This window comes from Balaenoptera borealis (genome assembly GCF_965194805.1).
Source record: "Balaenoptera borealis genome assembly, chromosome: 11".
NCBI classification, from domain to species: Eukaryota; Metazoa; Chordata; class Mammalia; order Artiodactyla; family Balaenopteridae; genus Balaenoptera; species Balaenoptera borealis.
In genome coordinates this window covers 98,826,342-98,848,252 of record NC_138868.1, presented here as the reverse complement: position 1 = coordinate 98,848,252, position 21,911 = coordinate 98,826,342, and the positions used below count along the sequence as shown (strand labels likewise).

Genomic DNA, 21,911 nt, shown 5'->3' with positions numbered 1-21,911 from the left:
GCAATGAACAAGGAGAGGAGAGAGTATTTGACGGATCTGGGGAGGGCGGCGGGGAGTCAAGTCCTAATGCACATCTATAACGCTGGCCCTGGGAGCCAGCAAAAGGAAAGCGTTCAGATCAGAGGACAGGCCTGGACAAAGACAGGTAGGGTGGGTACAGTGTGCCAGGGACAAGGAAGAGGCTGGTCCGGCTGGAGTGGAGGGTTGGAGCTGGAGGGCCAGCAGGAGGGAGAGCTAGTGAGCCAGAGTCTAGAAGGTGATAGCTAACCTCAAGCTGGCCTTGCCCTTCCTGGTTATAAAGGGGCCACAGAGGGCTTCCCTGGTGGCACAATGGTTAAGAACCCGCCTGCCAATGCAGGGACACAGGTTCGATCCCTGGTCCGGGAAGATCCCACATGCCGCAGAGCAACTAAGCCTGTGCACCACAACTACTGAGCCTGCGCTCTAGAGCCCACGAGCCACAACTACTGAAGCCCACGTGCCACAACTACTGAAGCCCGCATGCCTACAGCCTGTGTTCTACAAGAGAAGCCGCCACAGTGAGAAGCCTGCGCACCGCAATGAAGATCTAATGCAGCCAAAAATAAATAAATAAAACAAATAAATTTTTTTTTTAAAAAAAGGGAGTCACGGAGAGCCAGCCAGGCCGAGTTGCAGGGATCCAAGCTTGCAGGAACAAAAGCAAAAGCCCAGTGGAGATTCTGGGGGTCTAGGAATCACTTGAGCAAGAAAAGATGTAACTTCCCTTTGCTTGTTAGTTTTTTTTGTTTTTTTTTTTTAAAGATCAAATTTATAGAGAGAATGGTTTTGCTTATCTCTTTTAAATTTTATTTATTTATTTATTTATGGCTGTGTTCGGTCTTCGTTTCTGTGCGAGGGCTTTCTCCAGCTGCGGCAAGTGGGGGCCACTCTTCATCGCAGTGCGCGGGCCTCTCACTATCGCGGCCTCTCTTGCTGCGGAGCACAGGCTCCAGACACGCAGGCTCAGTAATTGTGGCTCACGGGCCCAGCTGCTCCGCGGCATGTGGGATCTTCCGGGACCAGGGCTCGAACCCGTGTCCCCTGCATTGGCAGGCGGATTCTTAACACTGCGCCACCAGGGAAGCCCCTGCTTGTTAGTTTTATCCGTAGCCGTCAGCAGGAAAGTCCATGCAAACGTCCCCACGGCAGCAAGAAAAGGGAGGGCTGGAGACACAGTGTCCCTGCAGGCGGTGGGGGAGATGGGGAGACCCCCGGAGAAGGAAGAGGCAAGAAGGCCAAGGCCCCAGGGCCTGCAAAGGAAGAAGAGGAAGCCCAAGAGGCAGCCAAGAATGAAGCAAGCAACCTGGAGCTCAATGGCCGCAGGCCTGAAACCTCCCAGGGCTTCACAGCCCAGGTGTCCTCTGCACACCTAGCCTGCAGGAGTCCTTGCCCACAGGCCCTCTCGCCCCCACTATTCTACATGGTTCATAGAAAGAACATGGAAAATGTAAAAGAAAGGAAAGAAAAAAATAAGGGAGGGCTTCCCTGGTGGCGCAGTGGTTAAGAATCCACCTGCCAATGTAGGGGACACGGGTTCGAGCCCTGGTCCGGGAAGATCCCACATGCCGCGGAGCAAGTAAGCCCGTGCGCCACAACTGCTGAGCCTGCGCTCTAGAGCCCGCGAGCCACAACTACTGAGCCCGTGTGCCACAACTACTGAAGCCCACACACCTAGAGCCCGTGCTCCACAGCAAGAGAAGCCACCACAATGAGAAGCCCGCGCACCACAACGAAGAGTAGCCCCCGCTCGTCACAACCAGAGAAAAGCCTGCATGCAGCAACAAAGACCCAACACAGCCAAAAATAAAATAAATAAAATGAAAGAAAGAAAGAAAGAAAAAGAAAGAAAAAGACCAAAAGCTGAGAATCAGGAATCCAACAGACCCAGCTCTGAAACCTAGCCTGGTAACTGGTGCCTCAGTTACATCTGGAAAATGGGAACAAACACACCTCCCTGACCTTGGCTCCCAGGGCTGTTATGAGGGTCAAATGAGCTGATGAGCTGAGGGGTGTCTGTTCTATTTCTCTCATTGTCCCTTTACTGGTGCCATTCTCCCACCCTGACCTGGCCCCTGGCCTGGCTGACCTCCCCTAGGAACACGTCCATGAAGCAGCCAGTCGCAAGGGCGCCTATGCCGGCAGAGCCAGGGGTGTCGTGGAGGATGGCCATGGGCAATGGCAAAGCCAGAGAGAAGCTTCCGGCCCTCCCAGCCTCCCCCTTGCCTCCTTTCCACCACCTACCCACAAACAGGGGCTGTTCTAAGACCCGGGTCTGACTCAGCCACTCCCTGCTTAAAATGGGTTACAACCCAGCCTCCTTAGGCCCATAGTGCTAAGTACCCCCTCCTTTCTGGAATCCCTACCCAACCCCCAAGTTCTACCTATTAAAATCTTTTTCAACTCTCTAACTTTAGACTAAATGCCCACCTCTTCCAAGAAGTCCCCCTGCCTGTTATAGCTATTAACATTTACCGTGTTAAAATCAGAATGGAAAGGAATTAAAATATTTTCTTATTAATTTTTTTTTTTTATTATTCGGCCACACCATGCGGCATGTGGAATCTTAGTTCCCCGACCAGGGATTGAATCCACACCCCCTGCATTGGGAGCACAGATTCTTAACCACTGGACCGCCAGGGAAGTCCCTTTTCTTATTAATTTTTAAATAAATTTTAAAATAACAGAAAACCTTTTACATGCTAATATAAATAACATTTTTTTTAATTTTTTTTTTTTTTTTAGGCCGTGCCGCATGGCTTGGCTTGCAAGATCTTAGTTCCCCGACCAGGGATCGAACCAGTGCTCTCTGCAGTGGAAGCGTGGAGTCTTAACCACTGGACCACCAGGGAAGTCTTATTTTTTTTTTAAACTACATTTTCCAAAACAAAAAGAACTTAGTAAGAAGGATAACTTTGTTTTACATTTTTGCAAATCTCATTAACGCCTGGCTGGATTCTCACCTCCTTCACATCATGCAGCCTCTGGAAACCACGCTGTTCACTCAAGAACAAGGAAAGAAAGGGAGAAGGACAAATAACACCTACGTGTTATTATAGAAATACTTTTGACCTCTCAAAGCCTCTAAAAGCAGTCCACATCTTAGGACCAAGGAAAGGCTTGTCCCCTAGACAAAAGCAGCCCCGGGCCCTCTAGGGGGTGAAAAGAGAGGATCTGCGTGTTGAGGGGGATCTCCTGAGTGTGAAGAGAGCTGCCTCGGGGGGATCGGGGGGATCGCAGAATCTGTCTCCTTTGTTTCTTCTCTCCCCACTGGGTTCTTCACTTAGTTCCCCTCTGTCACCAGCCTGCCTTAGGCTGGTGTAGAGTGAAAGACGTGTGTCAGAGAAAACGTGCACTTTGGATTTACCCAGTCCTGGGTTCAACTCTTGTCTCTGTATCTTGGGGAAGCTGATGTGACCTTGGGAAAGTTACTTAACCTCTTGGAGCCTTAGGCCATCATTTGTACAATGGCTATGCTCCCTCACAGAGTGATTCAAGGAGAGAAACTGCGCGCAGGACCTCTGGCCCAGGGCCTAATACATAACAGACATTCTGCAAACAGTAGCCAGAAATATTATGCTGCCTCCCCACCTCCTGCCCTGCCCGACTCAGCGTGAGCACGGCTAACACAAAACAGATTAACAATCCCTCTCCCTTCTCCCTGAGGACAGCTGCGCCAGGCTGGGATTTTCCAAGAGAACTTCTCTCGTGGAGAGAGAGAGTCACGGAGTGATGTAGTTTGCAGAGGGCAGGTTTTCTACCCTGCAACAGCAGATGGCACCACCTGCCGGATTCCACAGCCCATCTGAAGGGCCAGCCCTGACCAACCCGTCCAAGGCCTTGGGCACCTTCACCTCCTCCACTGCCCTTTCTCCTACGGGCTGAGGCAGCCAACCCCTCAAGCTCCCCGACTCACATCAGCACAGACACAAGCAGCCCAGAAAGACTTATCTCCTTGTCCCGGGCACCCAGGTGTTTTAGGGGGACTTCCAAAGACCCGGCTTAGCTAATGCCTCAGTCGCCCTGATGGCAAGGAGCGGTGGGCTGCTGGTCTGTCCAGGACCTTTAGGACTCACAGGCCTTGAAGCTGCCAAACCGTCACACCTGGCTTCGAAGGCTCCCTCGTGCCTGCAAAACTGCCCCGCCGTCTCCCTTCCTCCCCAGCACCCCTCAGCCACTCACTCAGCACCTCAGTGAGGTTAGGAGAGGGGGTGGCCAGCTCCCAGGTCACACCCCCGACAGAGCGTCTAGCTTCCTCCACGGGGTGTTCTCAGCCTGCGCCTTTAAGGACTGCCGTTCTGTGCCAGGGTCTCGACCTCGGCATCCTCAGCTGAGTTGGATTAAGGGACCATTTCATGCCACTGCGAATTCCTTCTGGCTGCTGTCCCTTCCCCCACGCAGAGACAGAATAGCCAGTAGCTGGAACCAGCCTGGAGCCAGTCTGCCCAGGGCAGCGGGAGAGCTGGTCTAGCCTGGCAGCCCTCGTCCTTGGGGAGCAGAGGCTGCCCCTTTGAGAGGGGGCCTGGGGGCAGGGAGCGGGCCCTCTGGGGTCTTGGGCTGTCGCAGGGACTCGAGAAAGCCATGCAGAGCCTAGAGCCATGAAGGACTGCTCAGACATCATCCTCTGCGTGGAGGCGACAGAGCTGAGCAAGGTAAGGGTCATACAGGACCACTCCCGCAAGACCCAGATGCCCACCTAGGGCTGGCAGTGCCCAGTGAACACACCTGCCAGGCAATGCTGCCACCGGCCCTCAGCCCTCAAGTCTCTCCCTTCAGACTGAATTCTGCAATCCTGCTTTTGAGCCTGAATCAGGGCCACCTTGCCCCCTACCCAGCCTCCAGGAGGACGCCAGCTGCAGCACCCGAGCTCCCTGGCATGGTAACCATCTCAGGGGGTGAGCTGGGGGTAGGACAGAAAGGCCCAGCGGCTAAGGGCTGTGTGAGAGATGCCCAAGGGAAAGGGCTCTCAAAATCCCACCCCACCTGCCCACAGGTCGGCGTCCCCGAGGGCTGCAGCCTGACTGCCACTTCTCCTGGCTGTGTGTCCTCCTGCTGGCCAGCCTGCTGCTGCTGCTGCTTGGGCTGCTGGTGGCCATCATCCTGGCCCGTAAGTTCCCAAGGCCTCCATGAGTCTCCCATGCCCTGCAAGAGATCCAGCACCTCTGAATCCCATTCCCTCGTCTTCCCGCCTCCAGAATTGCAGGCTACACCTGCGTCCGGGGCCTCCCATCATCCACTGCCTTCCCAAGGCCTCACCACCATTGGCTCCAGCCCCACTCCCATCCCCACCACCTCTCAGGCAACTGGGACCCCTAAAGGGCAACCGGAGGCAGGCATGAGCCCCGCACCCCAGTCGGGTGAGTACTAAGGGGCAGATCTTCCTGGAGAAGGGCCCAAGACGGCAGGAGGGAGGGGAGGCCGGGAAGAGGCATCTTGTAAAAACAAGTCTCTCTCCTTTTGACCTCTGAACTCTAACCTCCGTCGCTGCAGCCTGTGGGGGCCTCCTTCCTGGCCCAAGGGGCTTCTTCAGCAGCCCCGACTACCCAGACCCTTACCCACCCAACGCCCACTGCGTGTGGCATATCCAAGTGGCCACAGACCATGCAATACAGCTCAAGATCGAAGCTCTCAGCGTGGAGAGTGTGGCCTCCTGTCTTTTTGATCGCTTGGAAATCTCCCCCGAGCCTGAAGGCCCCCTCCTCAGGTGGGTCCCTCTGCCCCCAGGAGATCCCACCCCTCTCCTGAACCACTGTCTGGAGGGCAGAACCAGGGAACTGCAGTGGGAAATTCTTGACTGGGAGGAAACGGAGAGACTTGGCCCCTGGGCCCAGCTCTGCCACCATCTTGCTATATGACCTTGGGAAGGTCACTTCCCCTCTCTGACCTTGGTTTCCAAATCTGGAAATTGGAGCTCCCACACATCTTTCCCATGGATAAATGCCTCAAGGATGGACGTACAGGAGTCAGGGAGGTCAGAGCTCTGCTGAAAATGAAGGGAACCTTTTGGACACATCGTCCCCAGGATGGGGCTTGAGGAAAGAGGACCGCAGGGCCCAGGCAGGCTCCACTCTGGCTGGCCCTGAGCTCTGAGCCTCCGTCACCCCCAATCTGGCTTCTTGCAGAGTGTGTGGGAGGGTGCCTCCCCCCACACTCAACACCAATGCCAGCCACCTCCGCGTGGCCTTCGTCTCTGACAGCAGCGTGGAAGGATCTGGCTTCCATGCCTGGTACCAGGCCGTGGCCCCCGGTCATGGTGAGTGCTTTCCCACCAGGTCCCCAGCTACCTGTCAACTGTCCGCTTCCCCCCTCTCCAGCCATTCCCAGCCCTGCAAAAGGGGTAGAGATTCTAGGGGTTTCTGAATCCAGATGCCCGCCCCCAGGGAGCTGTGCCCACGATGAGTTCCCCTGCGACCAGCTCGTCTGCCTGCTACCTGACTCGGTGTGCGACGGCTTTGCCAGTTGCGCCGATGGCAGTGACGAGGCCAACTGCAGCGCCAAGTTCTCGGGTATGGGCCCGGCCAGCCTCAGAGCGGGTACTGTCCTCAGGCATCTGATCCAGGTTCAGGCTGGCCTCCCCAGGCCTGGCCCAGCTCCAAACCTGCCTGGTCATTCTTCTGGCCCAGAACTTGTCTCCCACGGGCACGGCCAAAACTCTTCTCTGCCATCCCTGCTGGCCCTACCGGGCGAAGGCACAGACCCTGGCAAACTCATGAGCCCCTCCTCCTCTCTACAGGGTGTGGGGGGGACCTGACTGGGCTCCAGGGCACTTTCTCTGCTCCCAGCTACCCGCAGCAGTACCCTCACCAACAGGTAAGCCGGCGCTCCATAGGGAGGGTGGTGCAGCCCACGTGGGCACACCTGAGCATCCGGGTTAGTGCGATTGAGAACAGCATGGCAGATACTGCCTTGTACCTGGGAAAGTCAGCGATCAAGCAGGCAGGAAGGGAACATTATTAAGTGCTTACTAGGTAACCATGTTCCCGTGCTGGGTAAACTTACCTCTGAGACCAGATAAGTTAAAGGCCCTTCCGCCACCACCGATGATGAGAGCAGTGTGGGCAGGGCCCACCCACTCCCTACCCCGCTTGCAGCAGGGGGAAGCCCATCTGGAGCTCAGCCTGGAGGCCCCGATTGGGACAGAAGAAGGAACCCATAAATTACTCCACCTGTGCCCTCCCCCAGCTTTGCACCTGGCACATCTCGGTGCCCGCTGGGCATGGCATTGAACTGCTGTTCCACAACTTCAGCCTGGAAGCTCAGGACGAGTGCAAGTTTGACTACGTGGAAGTGTATGAGACCCGCAACTCAGGGGCCCTCAGCCTCCTGGGCAGGTATTGGCAGAGCCAGTGGGAGGAGCTGAGGATAAACCCCACCCTCCAGAGTCCGACGTCAAGGCTTTCTACAAATCGGCCCACGCACGCACTAGCTTCATTGTCTTCTCCTGCGCCAGGCTGGAGGTGTCCTCACTGTCACCCTAAAAAAGGCTTGTCCTTCCTCACCTTCGTACCTGTCCCTCTCACCTTTGCTCCTTACATCACCTCCTCCAGGAGGCTCTCCCCGTCCCAGTTCTCCTACCTGCCCGGTCTATTTATAGCTTCCCCCAGAACCCTCACTGATTTTCCCCAGGTTGAAGGGGCTCAAGTGCAAGCAGTTTGGTTCGTTTGTTTAGTACTTTGTCTCCTGAACGTGTGTGTCTTCCTCACCAGTCCCATGAGTCAGTGACTATGCCTCCCATCCCCTCTGGCATCGCCCAGAGCACCCAGCTCTGTGCTGCATCTGCGGGAGGCCTCGTGCACGCTCGATCAGCCGGGGGGGGGGGCCCCATGCCAGGACTGCTGTCTGCTTTGGGCAGGTTCTGTGGAGCAGAGCCGCCCCCGCGCCTCATCTCCTCACACCACCAGCTAGCTGTGCTCTTTAGGACAGACCATGGCATCAGCATCGGGGGCTTCTCGGCCACCTACCGGGCCCTCAATGCCACAGAGAGTAGGTAGCCTGGGCGAGTGGGTGTGGGCAGTAGAGGCACCTCCAGGAGAACAGGGAAGGGCTCTGGACCCTGGTCAGGGCACTGTGAAGGCAGTGGGGGTACAGGCATGTCCCAGGGCACTGCCATGCCCCCTGTGCCTGCAGACCCCTGTGGGCCCGGAGAGTTCTCCTGCCGGGATGGAGGGTGTACGAATCTGCAGTGGATGTGTGGCATGTGGAGAGACTGCGCAGAGAGCAGCGATGACAACTGCAGCAGCCCCTTGCTCCCACCCCCCGGTGAGGAGCCTGCCCCAGGGCACCGCAGGCGGGGCTGGCAGGCCTGAGCGGGCTGGGTGCCCATCCCTAGAAACCCACTGGCACGCGTCGTAACAGCTATCCCTATCTTCCCTGATGGGGTGGGGGGGCCCACTAGCCTGACTCTGGACCACTCCACCAAATACTGGAGGGATTCTCCCCCAGGGGTGGCAAGGGTACTTAGTGTCACCCCCGAGGGAAATGGGAATCTGGGAGTTGATGGTTGAGGCTTCAAGAGCCCGTCCGGCCTTGTCACACAGAGAGGCCCTCTCCAGGGCCCACCTCGGAGATGGGGGGAGAGCGGGGGAGCTCCTTCCAGATGCCCTGGTCCTGCCAATGTTGGTGCCCCTAGCTCCCTGAGATCATAGAGGTGCCTGCATGATGCCCAGGGCTGGCGAATGATCCTTGGAGTAGGCTCTCAAGGAAAACAGGAATCCTCGACATGGATAAAGCATCTCTCTGTGTTATCTCCTTCGATTCTCCCCGTCTGACCCATAGGGAGCGCTTAGGTGACTTGTCCCGGGTCACACAGCCAGTGAGTATTCCCCAGAGTGACCCTCCCCTCCCACCCCTGCAGAGCTGGCCTGTGAGCCTGTCCGGGTGGAGATGTGCATCGGTCTGAGCTACAACACCACGGCCTTCCCTAACATCTGGGTGGGCATGGCCACCCAGGAGGAGGTGGTGGAGGTCCTCAGAGGTTACAAGGTGCTCCAGGGAGAGATAAGGAGGAACCCCCAGGAAGGGGAGGGAACTGGGGGAGCAGGGTGCCTGAGGGCTGGTCTCCTCCTTCCACAGAGCCTGACAAGCCTGCCCTGCTACCAGAATTTCCGGAGGCTCCTTTGCGGGCTACTTGTGCCCCACTGCACCCCGCTAGGCAGTGTCCTTCCCCCTTGCCGCTCTGTCTGCCAGGAGGCAGAGCGCCAGTGCCAGTCTGGCCTGGCACTACTGGGCACCCCCTGGCCCTTTAACTGCAACAGGCTGCCTGAGGCAGCTGGCCTGGAGGCTTGTGCCCAGCCCTGACCCTGAGGCGGGCCCCTGCCCTCTGCTGCCCATCCTCCTTTGCCTATCAGGGTGGGCAGGCAGGGGAGCAAAGGAAAGGGGCCAGCATGGGACTCTGCCCATCCCCTCTGGGTCCTCCCAGGGAGGGGAAGAGGAGTCCTCAGCGGGGCTAACGGGACCCTCCCACCCTGCCAGATCCTTCCCTATCCTTTCATTTGCCCCGGCTGCTGCAAACAGCAGGCCTGACTCCACACTGTACCAGTGATAATCTAGATTGCTTCCCACCCAAGCCTCTGACCCCAATTTCCTACCTTCTACCTTCCTCATCTCCATCTGCTTTTTCAGGCTCTCTACGACCCGCTTTCTGACTTTTTCATTTATTCAAAAAAAAAGGTATCCAGTGCCTAGTCATGTGGCAGGCCCTATTCTGAGCCCTGGGGATCCAGTTGTCTACTGCTTCTAGAACGTTCCACCCTCGGTTCTCAGCTTCTATTTCTTCTGGACTAGAGTGTTGTCTTTGATCTCCGTCGTGGCACCATCTCTCCTTCCAGCTCCTTGGAGCTGTAGATGCCCTGAGCGTCTGTTTCTCATGGTTCTGCCTCTCTGTGCCCGCCTCAAATCTCTCCCTCCTTTCTCCACCAAACTTTGGCCGGCCGCCGGGCGACACCACGAGTTATTTCCCTGCTATTTCCCGGCCCGGGCTCTTGGCCCCCGAACAACTGGTTTCCTCTTGGAGTCTGGGAGGAGCAGAGCAGAGCCGGCAAGGAACGAACCGGGACCAGGGAGACGCCGAGGGCAGGGGGCGCCTGGCTAGAGAGAAGCGCAGGGAAGGAAGGTAGCAAGCAGGGGTCAACTGGAGGGTCCGGAGTAGCGAGAACCCCGAAGGAGGCCGCAGAGAGAGCGAGCAGCCCCGGGAGCCGGGAGGGGGGTGAGTCTGGTCGCGAGGGGGGGGGCGGGGAAATGGGGATGGGGGAGGGGACTGTGGGAAAGTCTGGGCGCCGGCCCCGGGTGGTGGTGGGGGGAGGGCCGGCCTCTCCTTCCCCCTGCGCGGTGCTCTCGGGGTTCTTGGGTCTAGGGACGCCCCCTTCTTCGTCCCCTCGCGGCCACTCAGCCTCACTCAGGGACATGGCAGTGGGGTGGGGACCGAGCCGGCTGCGCCGGGGCGGGGACCGAGGCAGGTCCCAGGATTCTGGGTCCCGACTCCTGTCCTGCCCAGCCCACAGACGACGAGAGGCCCGCGGCGCCCGGACTCCGCGTGCCAGCGCCATGAGGCCGCTCCTCGCTCTGCTGCTCCTGGGCTTGGCGGCCGGCTCGCCCCCGCTGGACGACAACAAGATCCCCAGCCTGTGCCCGGGGCACCCCGGCCTTCCCGGGACGCCGGGCCACCATGGCAGCCAGGGCCTGCCCGGCCGCGACGGCCGCGACGGCCGCGACGGCGCGCCCGGGGCTCCGGGAGAGAAAGGCGAGGGCGGGAGGCCGGGTAAGAAGTGCCTCCGCTGGGAGGCGGGTAAGAGTGCGGCCCCGCTCCTGCTCCCCGGGGCCCGGGGCTCGGGGTTGCCGCTAGGGGGTGCCGCTCCCATCCCCGTCCGACCCGGCCGGAGCCGGGAGAGGAGAGAGTGACTCAGCTGCGGGAGCCAGAACCCCTGGGACCCTCAGATCTGCCCCAAGCCCTGCAGGAAGCGTGGAGGGGGTCCTGGGGCGCAGGGCGGCCCCGGCCGGGAAGGGGCGGCTGGGAGGCTGAGGGAGGATGCTGGAGGCCCGCGGCGGGCGCGCCCTAACTGCTCCGCTTTCCCCCCACCCCCACCCCCGCAGGCCTCCCGGGGCCGCGTGGGGAGCCCGGGCCGCGAGGAGAAGCAGGCCCCGTGGGGGCGGCCGGGCCAGCAGGCGAGTGCTCGGTGCCTCCGCGCTCCGCCTTCAGCGCCAAGCGCTCAGAGAGCCGGGTGCCCCCGCCGTCGGACGCGCCCCTACCCTTCGACCGCGTGCTGGTGAATGAGCAGGGACATTACGACGCCGTCACCGGCAAGTTCACCTGCCAGGTGCCCGGGGTCTACTACTTCGCCGTCCACGCCACCGTCTACCGGGCTAGCCTGCAGTTCGATCTGGTCAAGAATGGAGAGTCCATCGCCTCTTTCTTCCAGTTCTTCGGGGGGTGGCCCAAGCCAGCCTCGCTCTCCGGGGGCGCCATGGTGAGGCTGGAGCCCAAAGACCAGGTGTGGGTACAGGTGGGCGTGGGTGATTATATTGGCATCTACGCCAGCATCAAGACAGACAGCACCTTCTCTGGATTTCTAGTGTATTCTGACTGGCACAACTCCCCTGTCTTCGCTTGATGCCCACTGGAAAGTGAGCGCATGCTCACTCGAAGGGCGGGAGGGCGTGACACTGACAGCCGCGTCATCCAGGAGGGCGGGCCCCCCTGGAATGTTGTGAATGACCGCGGAGGTGGGGTGGGGGCCTCTCCATCCTGCTGCCGGCAGGGGATGGGGACAGAGGCTGAGGTCAGGGCTGGCAGCACGGGGCAGTGGCTGGATTTCTGCCCTAGACCAAAGGAGTGCTGGCAGGCAGCGTGCTGGCGGTGTGCTGGCAGGTGTGAGTCCCCGCAGTTGCTCTGGTCCAGGACCCCAAGGTGGGGTGCTCCCTTCCTTGTCCTCTGTTCCTCTGGGTCCTCCCTCATCCCTCCTGCTCCTGGGCCCTTTTCTCAGAGATCATTCAATAAATCTTACAACAACAACAATAAAAAAAACCCTCTTACTGGCTTCAGCCTTTCTTCTTTACTGGTGGGGATGCCCTGATTCTGAGAACGGGGAGAAGAGGGAGGAGGGTGTTGGGGAGGGTGCTCAGGCAGAAGGGAGGGCTCTTAGGCTGGATGGAGCTATGGGCCAGGAGATACAGGAAGCAGGCCCAGGTGAAGGAGAGGCCGCTCCACAGACCTGCTGCGTAAGAAGTGGAGGTTGTGAACAGGAGCCCCCTGCTGAGGAGGGTGCCCTGGTGTCAGACTTTGGCCACCCACAAGGAGGAGCCCTTTTTCTAACTCAAAGATGTCATATGAACTGGGTGGAACTTCACCACACACATCCCTGCCCTGACCAACAGAAGGGAAGCCAGGATTTTCATTCACGGCTGCTCTGGCTACTTGCCTGGTCTCTAGATGACTGGAAAGCTATTTCTCTGTCCCCCATGCCAGGGGAGTGGAGTGTTCCTGGGTGTCTAGAGATGTCATTTTGGAGATGGCCACGAGGGGGCACCCCAGTTCCAGAATGCAGCAATGACCCTAGGTAGCTGAGCTCCTGACTGCTAGGGTGGCTAGGGGGAGGAAGGGTATTGAGCTCTGCCAGTGGGATTCCAGATGGGGGTAGAGGAAAAGGGGGTCATTGGCTCCCAGCTCAGGAAGTTTATCTTCTCTAATAAAATGTTTATCCTCACATTAAACAGAGACTGGAAGGAACCAAGCCTCCCCTCGCCCAGCTCCCTCTCCAGGATTGGGGGAAGGGGAGAAAAGAGCCCTTCCTCAGGCCTCCCGACTCCAAGGTGGATGTGCGCAACACTCAGTCACTGAGCCGGGCCATACCACTCAGTCTGAGGCTAGCCGCAAAGCCCCTCCGAGGCGCCTCTCCTTGCCCCACCCCCGACCCGACCCGGTGACTAGCAAACCGGGCCTGGCCCGCCCACATCAGCTCAGGCTGTCAACCCAAGAGAAAGTGGAGGGGCCTCTCCTCGGAGTTTCTTCCCATCTACCGCTTTCCCCTCCCCCGCCCCCTTCCAGAAGGCTGTCCCTGGCATCATGCTCCTAGATTTAACATACAATTATGGGGTAGTGTCCCCCCCTCTCTTGCAGGTCATGTGAGGATGGATATGACCAATGGGGACTGGACCCAGTGAGCTAGAGACAGGCCTCCCAGCTGTCCACCACGAGGCCCCACAGCCATACTCCAGCCCATCACAGCGCCACTCTATGCCAAGAGACACAACGACAAGCACCAACTCCTCCAGGGATCTGAGGGTAGGTTGGACTCCAGGCAGCAGGAACCCCAAGCTCCCTCCTGGGAAGAGTGGCACCAGAGGAAAAGCTGGGAGGGCTGACCCAAAGGGGGAGCAAGTTCACACTCCTCTCTCCTAGGGCTAATTCTGCAAAGACAGAAAAGATAAGGAGAGCTTTACCAAAAGCTGTGCACGTGAGAGGGCACAAATCAGACAGGGTGAAAGCGAAGCCAGCCACACCTGGCAGGGGCTCTCCCCAAGGCACCCTATCTTATCTCTCTGCCAGGTCCCCCACCAACCACACTTGTGACTCCGGCAGGACTGAAGGACCCTGCTGCAGCATCCGTCACCCTAACCGACGGCTCGCCCTTGCAAGGATGCACACAGAGGCCGTCAGAGCTGTAACAGAACTTCATTCATTGGATCCTGGGCCAGACAGACCCCTCAGGGAGATGCATGACTCTCGGCCCTGGCCCCTTCTGTATTTGGACCCTAGTGAAATGTGCACAGTCTGCCCTCCCCGATGCCAGGGAGAGACGAACAGAAGGGGAACGCCATTTCACTCTGCGATGTGGGGAGTGAAAGGGATAGGAGTAGAAATCTGGCTATCCCCCCTGCGGTTCCCAGTGGTGCTGGGGTGTCAGAGGGCACATGGTCCCAAAGCCAGGTGCAAACACACACACACCTGGGGGTTAATTCTTATCCCAGCTGTTGGCTCAGGTCAGAAGGGAGCCTCATAAGATCATGACTGGTAGAAGTAGCTCTAAGGGCACCTGAGAGATACTACCCCCAAAGCCTGCCAGAGCACAGGGGCTCCAGCTGAAAGCAAATGTTCAAGATCATTCCAAGGCCCTTGAGTTGCCAAAACACCCAAATGACACTGATGTGTGTGGCTGCAGAAGCGGGGGAGGCAGTGGGAAGGGAGCAGGGAGAGAACCTGCAAATCCCCAACAGAACAACCAGAAGCGGAGAGGGGGAGCCCCAGGCGCGGGCACCTGGGTGGGCCGGGGCAAGCTGGAGGGGAGTCCACAGAGAAGTCTCAGGGCCTCGCAGAGTGACACACTCACTACCCTTGGCATCACAGGCACCCACTGGGTAAGGATAAGCTGTTACCCTGCCCCCAGCCAAGCCACAGTCTTCCAGAGTTTCCCATCTCCACGTCCTGGACGTATGGCTTCGAGGCTCGGCAGGATGGCCACAGGGGCAGGAGGGGCTTCAGGCTGGGACCCAGAGATCAGGTGTGAATGCTGTCCTAGCGCAGGTGGCTGCGTTGAGCGTGGAGGGGTGGGCAGGCGGGGAGGGAGTCTTCAGAGGTAGACGTTGAGGGTCTGCAGGATGCCCCGGCGGCACAGCGGGCAGTTGCGGTGGTGGACGGGGTGGCGCATCAGGATCTCAGTGCAGGCCTGGCAGAGGCACAGGTGCCGACAGGGCAGAAGCAGCACTGTCTTGCTCTGGTCCTGGCAGATGACGCACTTCTTCCGCTCCTCTTGCTCCTTCAGCAATTTCCATGGGTCTTGCCCAGCTACAGGCTCCTCCACATTGAGCCTCTCCCGGCCCCGGGCAGCTGTCACTCTGGCCATCCTGACCTCCTCTTCTTCTGCCTCTGATCTGGGCCCAGCTTCAGGAAGAGCGTCCTGTCGCCAGGTCCTGGCTGAGGGCACCCTCCTAGGGCCACCCTGGGGGGCCCCGGGGGCCCCTCCCCGGTTAGGCCAGTTCGCCAGCTGCAGGCTACGGCTCCAGACTCGGCGCCAGGCCTCCAAGCCCAGTGCTAGGCGAGAGAGCCGCACAACATCCTCTCTGAGCCGGTGGTAGGATGGCCGGGCATGGAGCTGACTGAGCGCCCGGGTGGCCAGCCTCAGGGTGAGGTCCGGGTGCAACAGAGTCACTGTCACTGCCAGCACGCAAGCCAGCAGCACCAGGCCAGTGAGATTGACAAGCACAAAGCTGGCCAGGAGGCGGGCAGCGGAGGCCAAGAGCTCCAGTACCAGTTGGCAGGGGGTCCAGAGGAGGATGGACATGGCCACAGCACTGCTGGAAATGTGGGCTAGGAAAGCAGCCACTACATCCGTCATCCTCCACAGCGGTCCCATCACTGCATCCCACAGGGCCAGCACCAGAGAGAAGAGGTTCTGGGTGCCAATGAGGCAGATGTTGACCAGGCTATTGATCACATAGGCCACCAGGCTCATGGTGATGGCACAGATGTCACAGACCTGGCGCAGCAAAGCATGGCCATTGGAGACCATATTGAGGACACCCCGGTGCAGGATCTCCCGGCTCCTAAGCGCCCCGTGGGAGGCCAGGTGCCCCAGGAGCTTTAAGCTCTCCAAGCCAGAACAGCAGCTGTATAGTACGGTACACAAGGCCTGAAAGCCCCCAAAGGTGAAGGGAACCACGGCTTCGATGAAGGCCAGCAGTGACAGCAAGACTCCACGGCCCAAGTGCAGAAGACTAGTCAGTACCGTATGTGGCAGGTTGTAGATGAAGGCCAGGAGCCAGGCCAGGGAAGCCAGGAGGGAGGACACCAGCAGGAAGTTGAGGTCCAACACCAAGGTCAGCACATCCAGCAACAGGCCCACCCCATTCACTACCAGGTACACAGCCTCCATGATAGGGCTATGGGGGTTCTGGCTCCCGGTTGAGGCGGGTGTCAGGGCTGTCAATATTTGGGGGAAGGAGGAGGTCGGGGATTAATTTGGAAGGGAAGTGAGCAGTCTCCAATACAGGGAGAATCTAAGAAAGAAGTGGGTTAGAAGGAAGTGGAGTCTCAGGGGAGGGAAAGGGGGCCAGATGCCGGTCCAGGAGTCCCGGTTTTGAAGGCGGGCTCTTTGGGAGGAAAGAGCCCAAACATCTCTAAAGTGGAGGTGATCCCGGGCTGGAGGAGGAACCTCAGCTTTGGAGGCCTGGTGGTGGCACACCACGGCCGGGCAATGGGTCAGACCGAGAGGAGACCGGGAACGGAAGGGATCGGACCAGGCCGGGGCCGGGTGGGGGCGGCGCAGGCTGGGCGCGGGCTCGCGGTCCAGCTACGCAGGTGCCTCTGTCCCCGCCCGGCCCCCGTCCTCTGGGCTGGCGGCGCTTTGCGCCCAAGGGAGCAGCGGGGAAGGGAACGAGCCTCAGCAAACCCCAGGCGCGGCCTCTACTCCGCTGGGCGCCGCCATCTTGCGTGCTACAGGGTGAGGCAAAAGGCGTGACAAGGAGGGAGGGACGACGAACTCTGACCAATCGGTGAGGCCCAACCCGCAGGAAACATCGAGCACTCATTGGTCCGTTTGAACGGCGCCCAAACATATTTAGTACTTTAAGGGTGGGGGGGGGGAACAGATTGAAATCCCCGCCCCCTTGAGGCGGGGATTGGTCAATTGAAGGGCAGAGGTGAACTTGCCCCCTAGCCCCGCCCCCTAAAGGAGCAGTACTTTGGACTGGGATAATGTGGGCGCTGTTCTTTCACTTGGCCTCCAGCCTTGATTTTTTTAGGTGCGGGTTGGCGGTCACTGCCTCTGAGCTGGGCTCTAAGATTGCACCGCCTCCGCAGCCTCAGACTCGATCGTTCGTCCTCCTCCATTCATCCATTTATTCTATAGTTTATTGAGCCTGCTACAAATGCAAATGAGGATTTGTATTTGTACAAATGAGGATACAAAAAAATGTTTAAGACGTGCCTGCTCACAAGTAGTTCAAGGGGAAACAGATTGTGATAGGGGATTCCCAAGGTGCTATTTCCAAACTGTTTCCTCAAGCTCTATCACATTTTCTCATCATCCTCAGGAGATTACCTCATTGTCCGTGAGAAAAGGAGGTCACATGCCGGAAATAGCTCACCCTCCTAGCCCAGGCCCTATTAATTTGTTTACTTGAACGCTTTAGTTAAATATCTGCCTGGGCACCCTTAGTAGGCTCCTCAAAAATTTACCCTTTTCTTTAATATTCAAATAATATTCAAAATATCTAAGATCCTATCCCAAGTATATTGAGAAGCCTGGTGTTCTCTACTAAGGCCAAGGATACTTGGAGGTCTTATCCTTCCCCTGGCCTCCATTCCTTTAATTTCCTGCTTGCATTTGTCGACTGAAAAAAAAAGCAAAACATGAGAGTCGTGAGTTAAGATTTATTTGGAGTGAAATGAGGACTATAGCCCAGGAGAGAGTCTCTCAGATAGTTCTGAGGAACTACTCTGAAGAGGTAAGGGGGGAGGTGAATATATGTGTAATTTGGGTAAGGGGGGCATACGTGCAATTCAGCACACATTTTGGCAGAAGGTTGCTGCTGGTCACAAGGAGCAGATGTCTCCGTTAATGATTTAAGTGCTTTTCTAGATATGAGAAGATGCAAGAATTCGGGCTCGTAGAATCTTCTCCTGAAAATAACTATCTGAAGGCCTGTTCTGCCAGTTTTTCCCAGAGCACAGAGTGCCTCATTCCTGATCTCTGCCCTGAACTCCTTTCAGGGGATGCTGAAGGTCAGTGTCTATGGTGGCTAGTGACCGTTTTTAGTTAGCACATTGAATTCTTCATCTCCACTCTGGCCTGGACGGCTGAAAGTGTCTGTCTCTGTCACCCCACCCTGAATACTGCCTGAATCCTTTCTTCCCCAAAGCACCACTGATGCATACGAAGGTGAGGGATGCAGCACACCTTTACTGAAATGGGGCTCCCAGTAGGGGTTACACCATAGTGCAGGGCAAGGACTGCAATTTCTAAAACTCCACTGGTTTTTCCCCAGCCTCTCTCTCACATCTGTCAGGCCCCAACTTAATGTTTTCTCTGAGACATATTTTCCCTTTGTCTTCCTCTTCCTTTTGAGATTTCCCCTCCCTTTCTCTAGCCATCAGACTCCAACTTCCCATTGTTATTTTATATTACAGAACAGTCTATTTCTATCCCCAACCCCATCTATGCTTTAGCCACAAAATGCTAATTTCTCTAAACAAAGGAGAATAATATAAAGGTTTGTTTAACCTCTTGCCCAGATCACAGTCTGTTGTGGTTATTGTTGCTGGGGTTTTTATTTTGCATTTTTCCCCTAATTTCAAATCTTGGAGAAAATGCCCACCTCCTCTTCAAGATACTTGAACCCACCACGCATAACTTGTCCTCTTCAGAAACCTTACCTGTCCAGTGAACACTATTATGTTCTTAACTTACCGTCCTGCAGCACTTGACATCAGTGACCACTTCCTCCACCCTTGGCCTCTGGACCTTACCCTCTCCTGTATTCTTTCTGTCTCCATCATGGCCCCCTCTCCTCTCTACACGATGATTCCCAAATCTGTGTCTTCAGCCTGAATCTCTCTTGTAAAGTTTAGGCTCCACCTGCTTCCTGGACAGCTGCTGGATATCCCACTGGTGCTTCAAACTCAATGTGTCCAAAATCAAACTCAGCAAATTTGCTGTGCCTGCACTGTGTGTAATTAACCAGCCAGCTTTCCAGGCCGAGAAAGACCTTGAAGTTGGCAGGATCCTCTAAGACAATATTTCCATTAGTCTGGGACCAAGGTCTCCCCTTTGAGTGATCTGAGACACACTTAGCCAAAACCAGCTTAGTTTAGCTTAAACAAGCCACAACGTTTGACTCTGCGGGCGTTCTAGTTGTGGGCAGGCAGAGGTTACCTGTGGCCAAAATTCTTGTGACAAATGAATTACTGCAAGATACTAATCATTCTTAAGCTAGAAATATAAGAAAGTACCATGTTACCACAAGGCAAAAGAAGTGCTCGGATGACCCCCCGCCTTAGAGAAGCCAAGGCGCTTCCCAGTGCTGAGAGGTTGCTAACACTCCCCTTGAGGTGATCATTGTGGTTGGGTTTGGTTTGGACTCAAGCAGGATCTCTACTGACTTGACAATGTTTCTTTCTCCTCTAGGACTGTGTTTCAGATAACAGCTGGTTCAAACCGACTGCTGCCAAAGCAGGGGTCATCCTCTATTTGGAGGCTGGAAGACTGGAGAGTGTTGGTCGAAAGAACTAACACCAACTGACTTCAGGGAGGAAGTTCAAATTGTTTACTAGTGTGAGTTGCAGTGGTTGAGAAGAAAATACGCCAGATCTGGAGAAAACTTAATGCCTGGAGGCGCTATCCCTGCAGAATTGTGTCACGGAAGATGATAGTGGTATGACCTAAAACTCTCAGGCATCTGGCCCAGGGGCCTCCCGGAAAAACAGCTGGTTTCTGCTGTTGTGCTAAGTGCAGGGCTTTTGTGTTGCTAGGTGAGAGATGCTAGCTGGGACAACAGAGGGGGTTTTTGGAGGTTGTTCAGGCTCGAGGATTAAGAGATGGGGTAAAACCGGAAAGAATGTTTAATTCAGGAGTTTTGTTTTGTGGTGTTGTGTGTACTATAACCCTCGCCTTCATCTCCCCATCAAGCATTCAGTAAAATCCATATTACTGCCATGGTCTTAGAGTTGGATTTTTTTCCTTTTTGATTTAATTTGGCTTTTTAATCATGCAAATCATTTACAGGGTCCCAAAATCAACACTATATAAAAAGGTACATTCCTAAAAGGTTTGCTTTTGGGCTTCCCTGGTGGCGCAGTGGTTAAGAATCCGCCTGCCAATGCAGGGGACACGGGTTCGAGCCCTGGTCTGGGAAGAGCCACATGCTGCGGAGCAACTAAGCCCGTGTGCCACAACTACAGAGCCTGAGCTCTGGAGCCTGCGATCCACAACTACTGAAGCCCGCGTGCCACAACTACTGAAGCCCGCGCACTTAAGGCCCGTGCTCCGCAACAAGAGAAGCCACCGCAATGAGAAGCCCGCCCACCGCAATGAAGAGTAGCCCCCGCTCGCCGCAACTAGAGAAAGCCCGCGCGCAGCAACGAAGACACAACACAGCCAAAAAAAAAACTAAAAAGTTTGCTTTTATGTTGCCCCCTCCACCCTGTTCCCTCCCAGTACACCCCTAGCCCCACAAATCACAAACATACCAAAAAATATTTTCCTCTTTCAATCAGGATCCGAGGCTTGGCACCAGTACAGGAGAACCCATAACCCTAAACATCAGCTCTGGTAATAACGCTGTTCCGGTCCAGAGAATCACTTCACGTCTCATAATCTGTGTCCTGGAAACATGAGGTGACTGTCCAAAATGCCACAAAGACCTGTGGTTTGTACCAGGGAGGATCTGAGTCATTGAAGCACTTAGGGAAGAAAAGAAATACATTAATTAACTAGTCAAATCCTCTTGCTTTTCTTCCTGTTCCAGTTTGTGGTTCCAGAAGTACTCAGAAATTAATGCGGTATTTGCCATAGTGGCTGAGGAACATTTGTAATATTAATTCATATTTTTAAAAATTTGTCTATATGTGAGTCTGGATGAAACACGTGTGCGTATTTAATTGGTTTTAGCCCTGTTCTGACTTGAGGGAAGGACTGGAAAAAAGCAACTTACAATTTTAGGCATTGATTTAAAAGGATGTTGAGAGCAAGTTCATGATAACGGGACTGACATGGTTTAGTAAAAATAAAGGTGAACAAGGTCATTTTTTTAACGAAAACTCCAGAAGCATTTTTTGCGCCATATGCCCTGTATGGCACATAGCTGAACTTGTTACTAGACCTTACCTTGACTGTGATCATGATGGCTTTCTTTGGAATGTTAAAAAGATTATATACAATACTTTCTGGATCTACCCAAAGTTGAAACATCTTAGGAAGATACATATCACATTTGACCTTCCAACCGTTCTTGGAAGCATGATGAGAATTCTGGCTACATGCTGTTAAAACAAGTAGATATAATTAACACATGATGCTAAAAGAACTTGAAGAGTTAAGCAAAACAACAGAAGATTCTCAAATAAAGAGTAAATCATGGTCACAAGAAGAAAATGAAATTATTCTTGCATATGCACTACCCACAGATATTTGAGATGGACTGTTGCTTACTATTAATAATATTGGCAAAAGTTTAACAAATCTAAATCTAAGCTTGACTATTTTAGTTTCTTTGTTTTTTTTTACAATTGATGAGCCAATATTGATACATTATTACTACTAACTGAAGTCCATAGTTTACATTAGGGTGCACTTTTGGTGTTGTACATCCTATGGGTTTTGACAGATGTAGAATGCCGTGTATCTACCATTACAGTATCATACAGAATATTTTCATTGCCCTAAAAATCCCCCGTGCTCCACCTATTCATCCCTTTTCTCCTTCACCCCCAGCCCCAACTCCTGGCCATCACTGATCTTTTTACTATCTCCATCGGTTTGCCTTTTCCAGAATGTCATATCATTGGAATCATGCAGTACATAGCCTTTTCAAATTAGCTTCTTTCACTTAGCAATATGTATTTAGGGTTCCTCCATGTCTTTTTGTGACTTGACAGCTCACTTTTTTTTTTTTTTTTTTTGCATATGGTCTTTTTTTTTCCCCCCATTTAACATCTTTATTGGAGTATAATTGCTTTACAGTGGTGTGTTCGTTTCTGCTATATAACAAAATGAATCAGTTATAAATATACATATATCCCCATATCTCCTCCCTCTTGCATCTCCCTCCCTCCCACCTCCCCCATCCCACCCCTCTAGGTGTCACAAAGCACCGAGCTGATCTCCCTGTGCTATGCGGCTGCTTCCCACTAGCTATCTATTTTACATTTGGTAGTGTATATATGTCCATGCCACTCTCTCACTTTG

General features: G+C 55.3%; 3 protein-coding genes across 3 annotated transcripts; 2 read left to right on the top strand and 1 right to left on the bottom strand.

The window, feature by feature from the left end:
- The first annotated feature begins 3,649 nt into the window (after positions 1 to 3,649).
- MFRP (membrane frizzled-related protein) lies at positions 3,650 to 11,244 on the top strand. The gene is made up of 14 exons (XM_082342757.1): positions 3,650 to 4,670; positions 4,795 to 4,897; positions 5,012 to 5,125; positions 5,214 to 5,375; positions 5,509 to 5,722; positions 6,141 to 6,271; positions 6,399 to 6,524; positions 6,752 to 6,828; positions 7,201 to 7,349; positions 7,871 to 8,001; positions 8,146 to 8,277; positions 8,873 to 9,000; positions 9,091 to 10,222; positions 11,107 to 11,244. The coding sequence occupies exons 1-13, from the start codon at positions 4,617 to 4,619 to the stop codon at positions 9,313 to 9,315; spliced, it is 1,746 nt and encodes a 581-aa protein (XP_082198883.1). The 5' UTR covers positions 3,650 to 4,616; the 3' UTR covers positions 9,316 to 10,222; positions 11,107 to 11,244.
- On the top strand, positions 10,489 to 12,049 carry C1QTNF5 (C1q and TNF related 5). The gene is made up of 2 exons (XM_082342763.1): positions 10,489 to 10,774; positions 11,107 to 12,049. The coding sequence occupies exons 1-2, from the start codon at positions 10,561 to 10,563 to the stop codon at positions 11,622 to 11,624; spliced, it is 732 nt and encodes a 243-aa protein (XP_082198889.1). The 5' UTR covers positions 10,489 to 10,560; the 3' UTR covers positions 11,625 to 12,049.
- Positions 12,050 to 13,668: 1,619 nt separating this feature from the next.
- RNF26 (ring finger protein 26) lies at positions 13,669 to 16,469 on the bottom strand. The gene has a single exon (XM_082342762.1). The coding sequence runs from the start codon at positions 15,879 to 15,881 to the stop codon at positions 14,580 to 14,582; it is 1,302 nt and encodes a 433-aa protein (XP_082198888.1). The 5' UTR covers positions 15,882 to 16,469; the 3' UTR covers positions 13,669 to 14,579.
- Positions 16,470 to 21,911: the final 5,442 nt, after the last annotated feature.

Excerpts from the sequence above, each read along its gene's own strand:
- MFRP (XM_082342757.1), top strand. The coding sequence starts at position 4,617 with ATGAAGGACTGCTCAGACATCATCCTCTGCGTGGAGGCGACAGAGCTG. Across the intron at positions 5,723-6,140 it reads CCTGAAGGCCCCCTCCTCAG|AGTGTGTGGGAGGGTGCCTC; the intron begins GTGGGTCCCTCT and ends GGCTTCTTGCAG. Across the intron at positions 6,829-7,200 it reads AGCAGTACCCTCACCAACAG|CTTTGCACCTGGCACATCTC; the intron begins GTAAGCCGGCGC and ends GCCCTCCCCCAG.
- C1QTNF5 (XM_082342763.1), top strand. The coding sequence starts at position 10,561 with ATGAGGCCGCTCCTCGCTCTGCTGCTCCTGGGCTTGGCGGCCGGCTCG. Across the intron at positions 10,775-11,106 it reads AGGCGAGGGCGGGAGGCCGG|GCCTCCCGGGGCCGCGTGGG; the intron begins GTAAGAAGTGCC and ends CCACCCCCGCAG.
- RNF26 (XM_082342762.1), bottom strand. The coding sequence starts at position 15,881 with ATGGAGGCTGTGTACCTGGTAGTGAATGGGGTGGGCCTGTTGCTGGAT.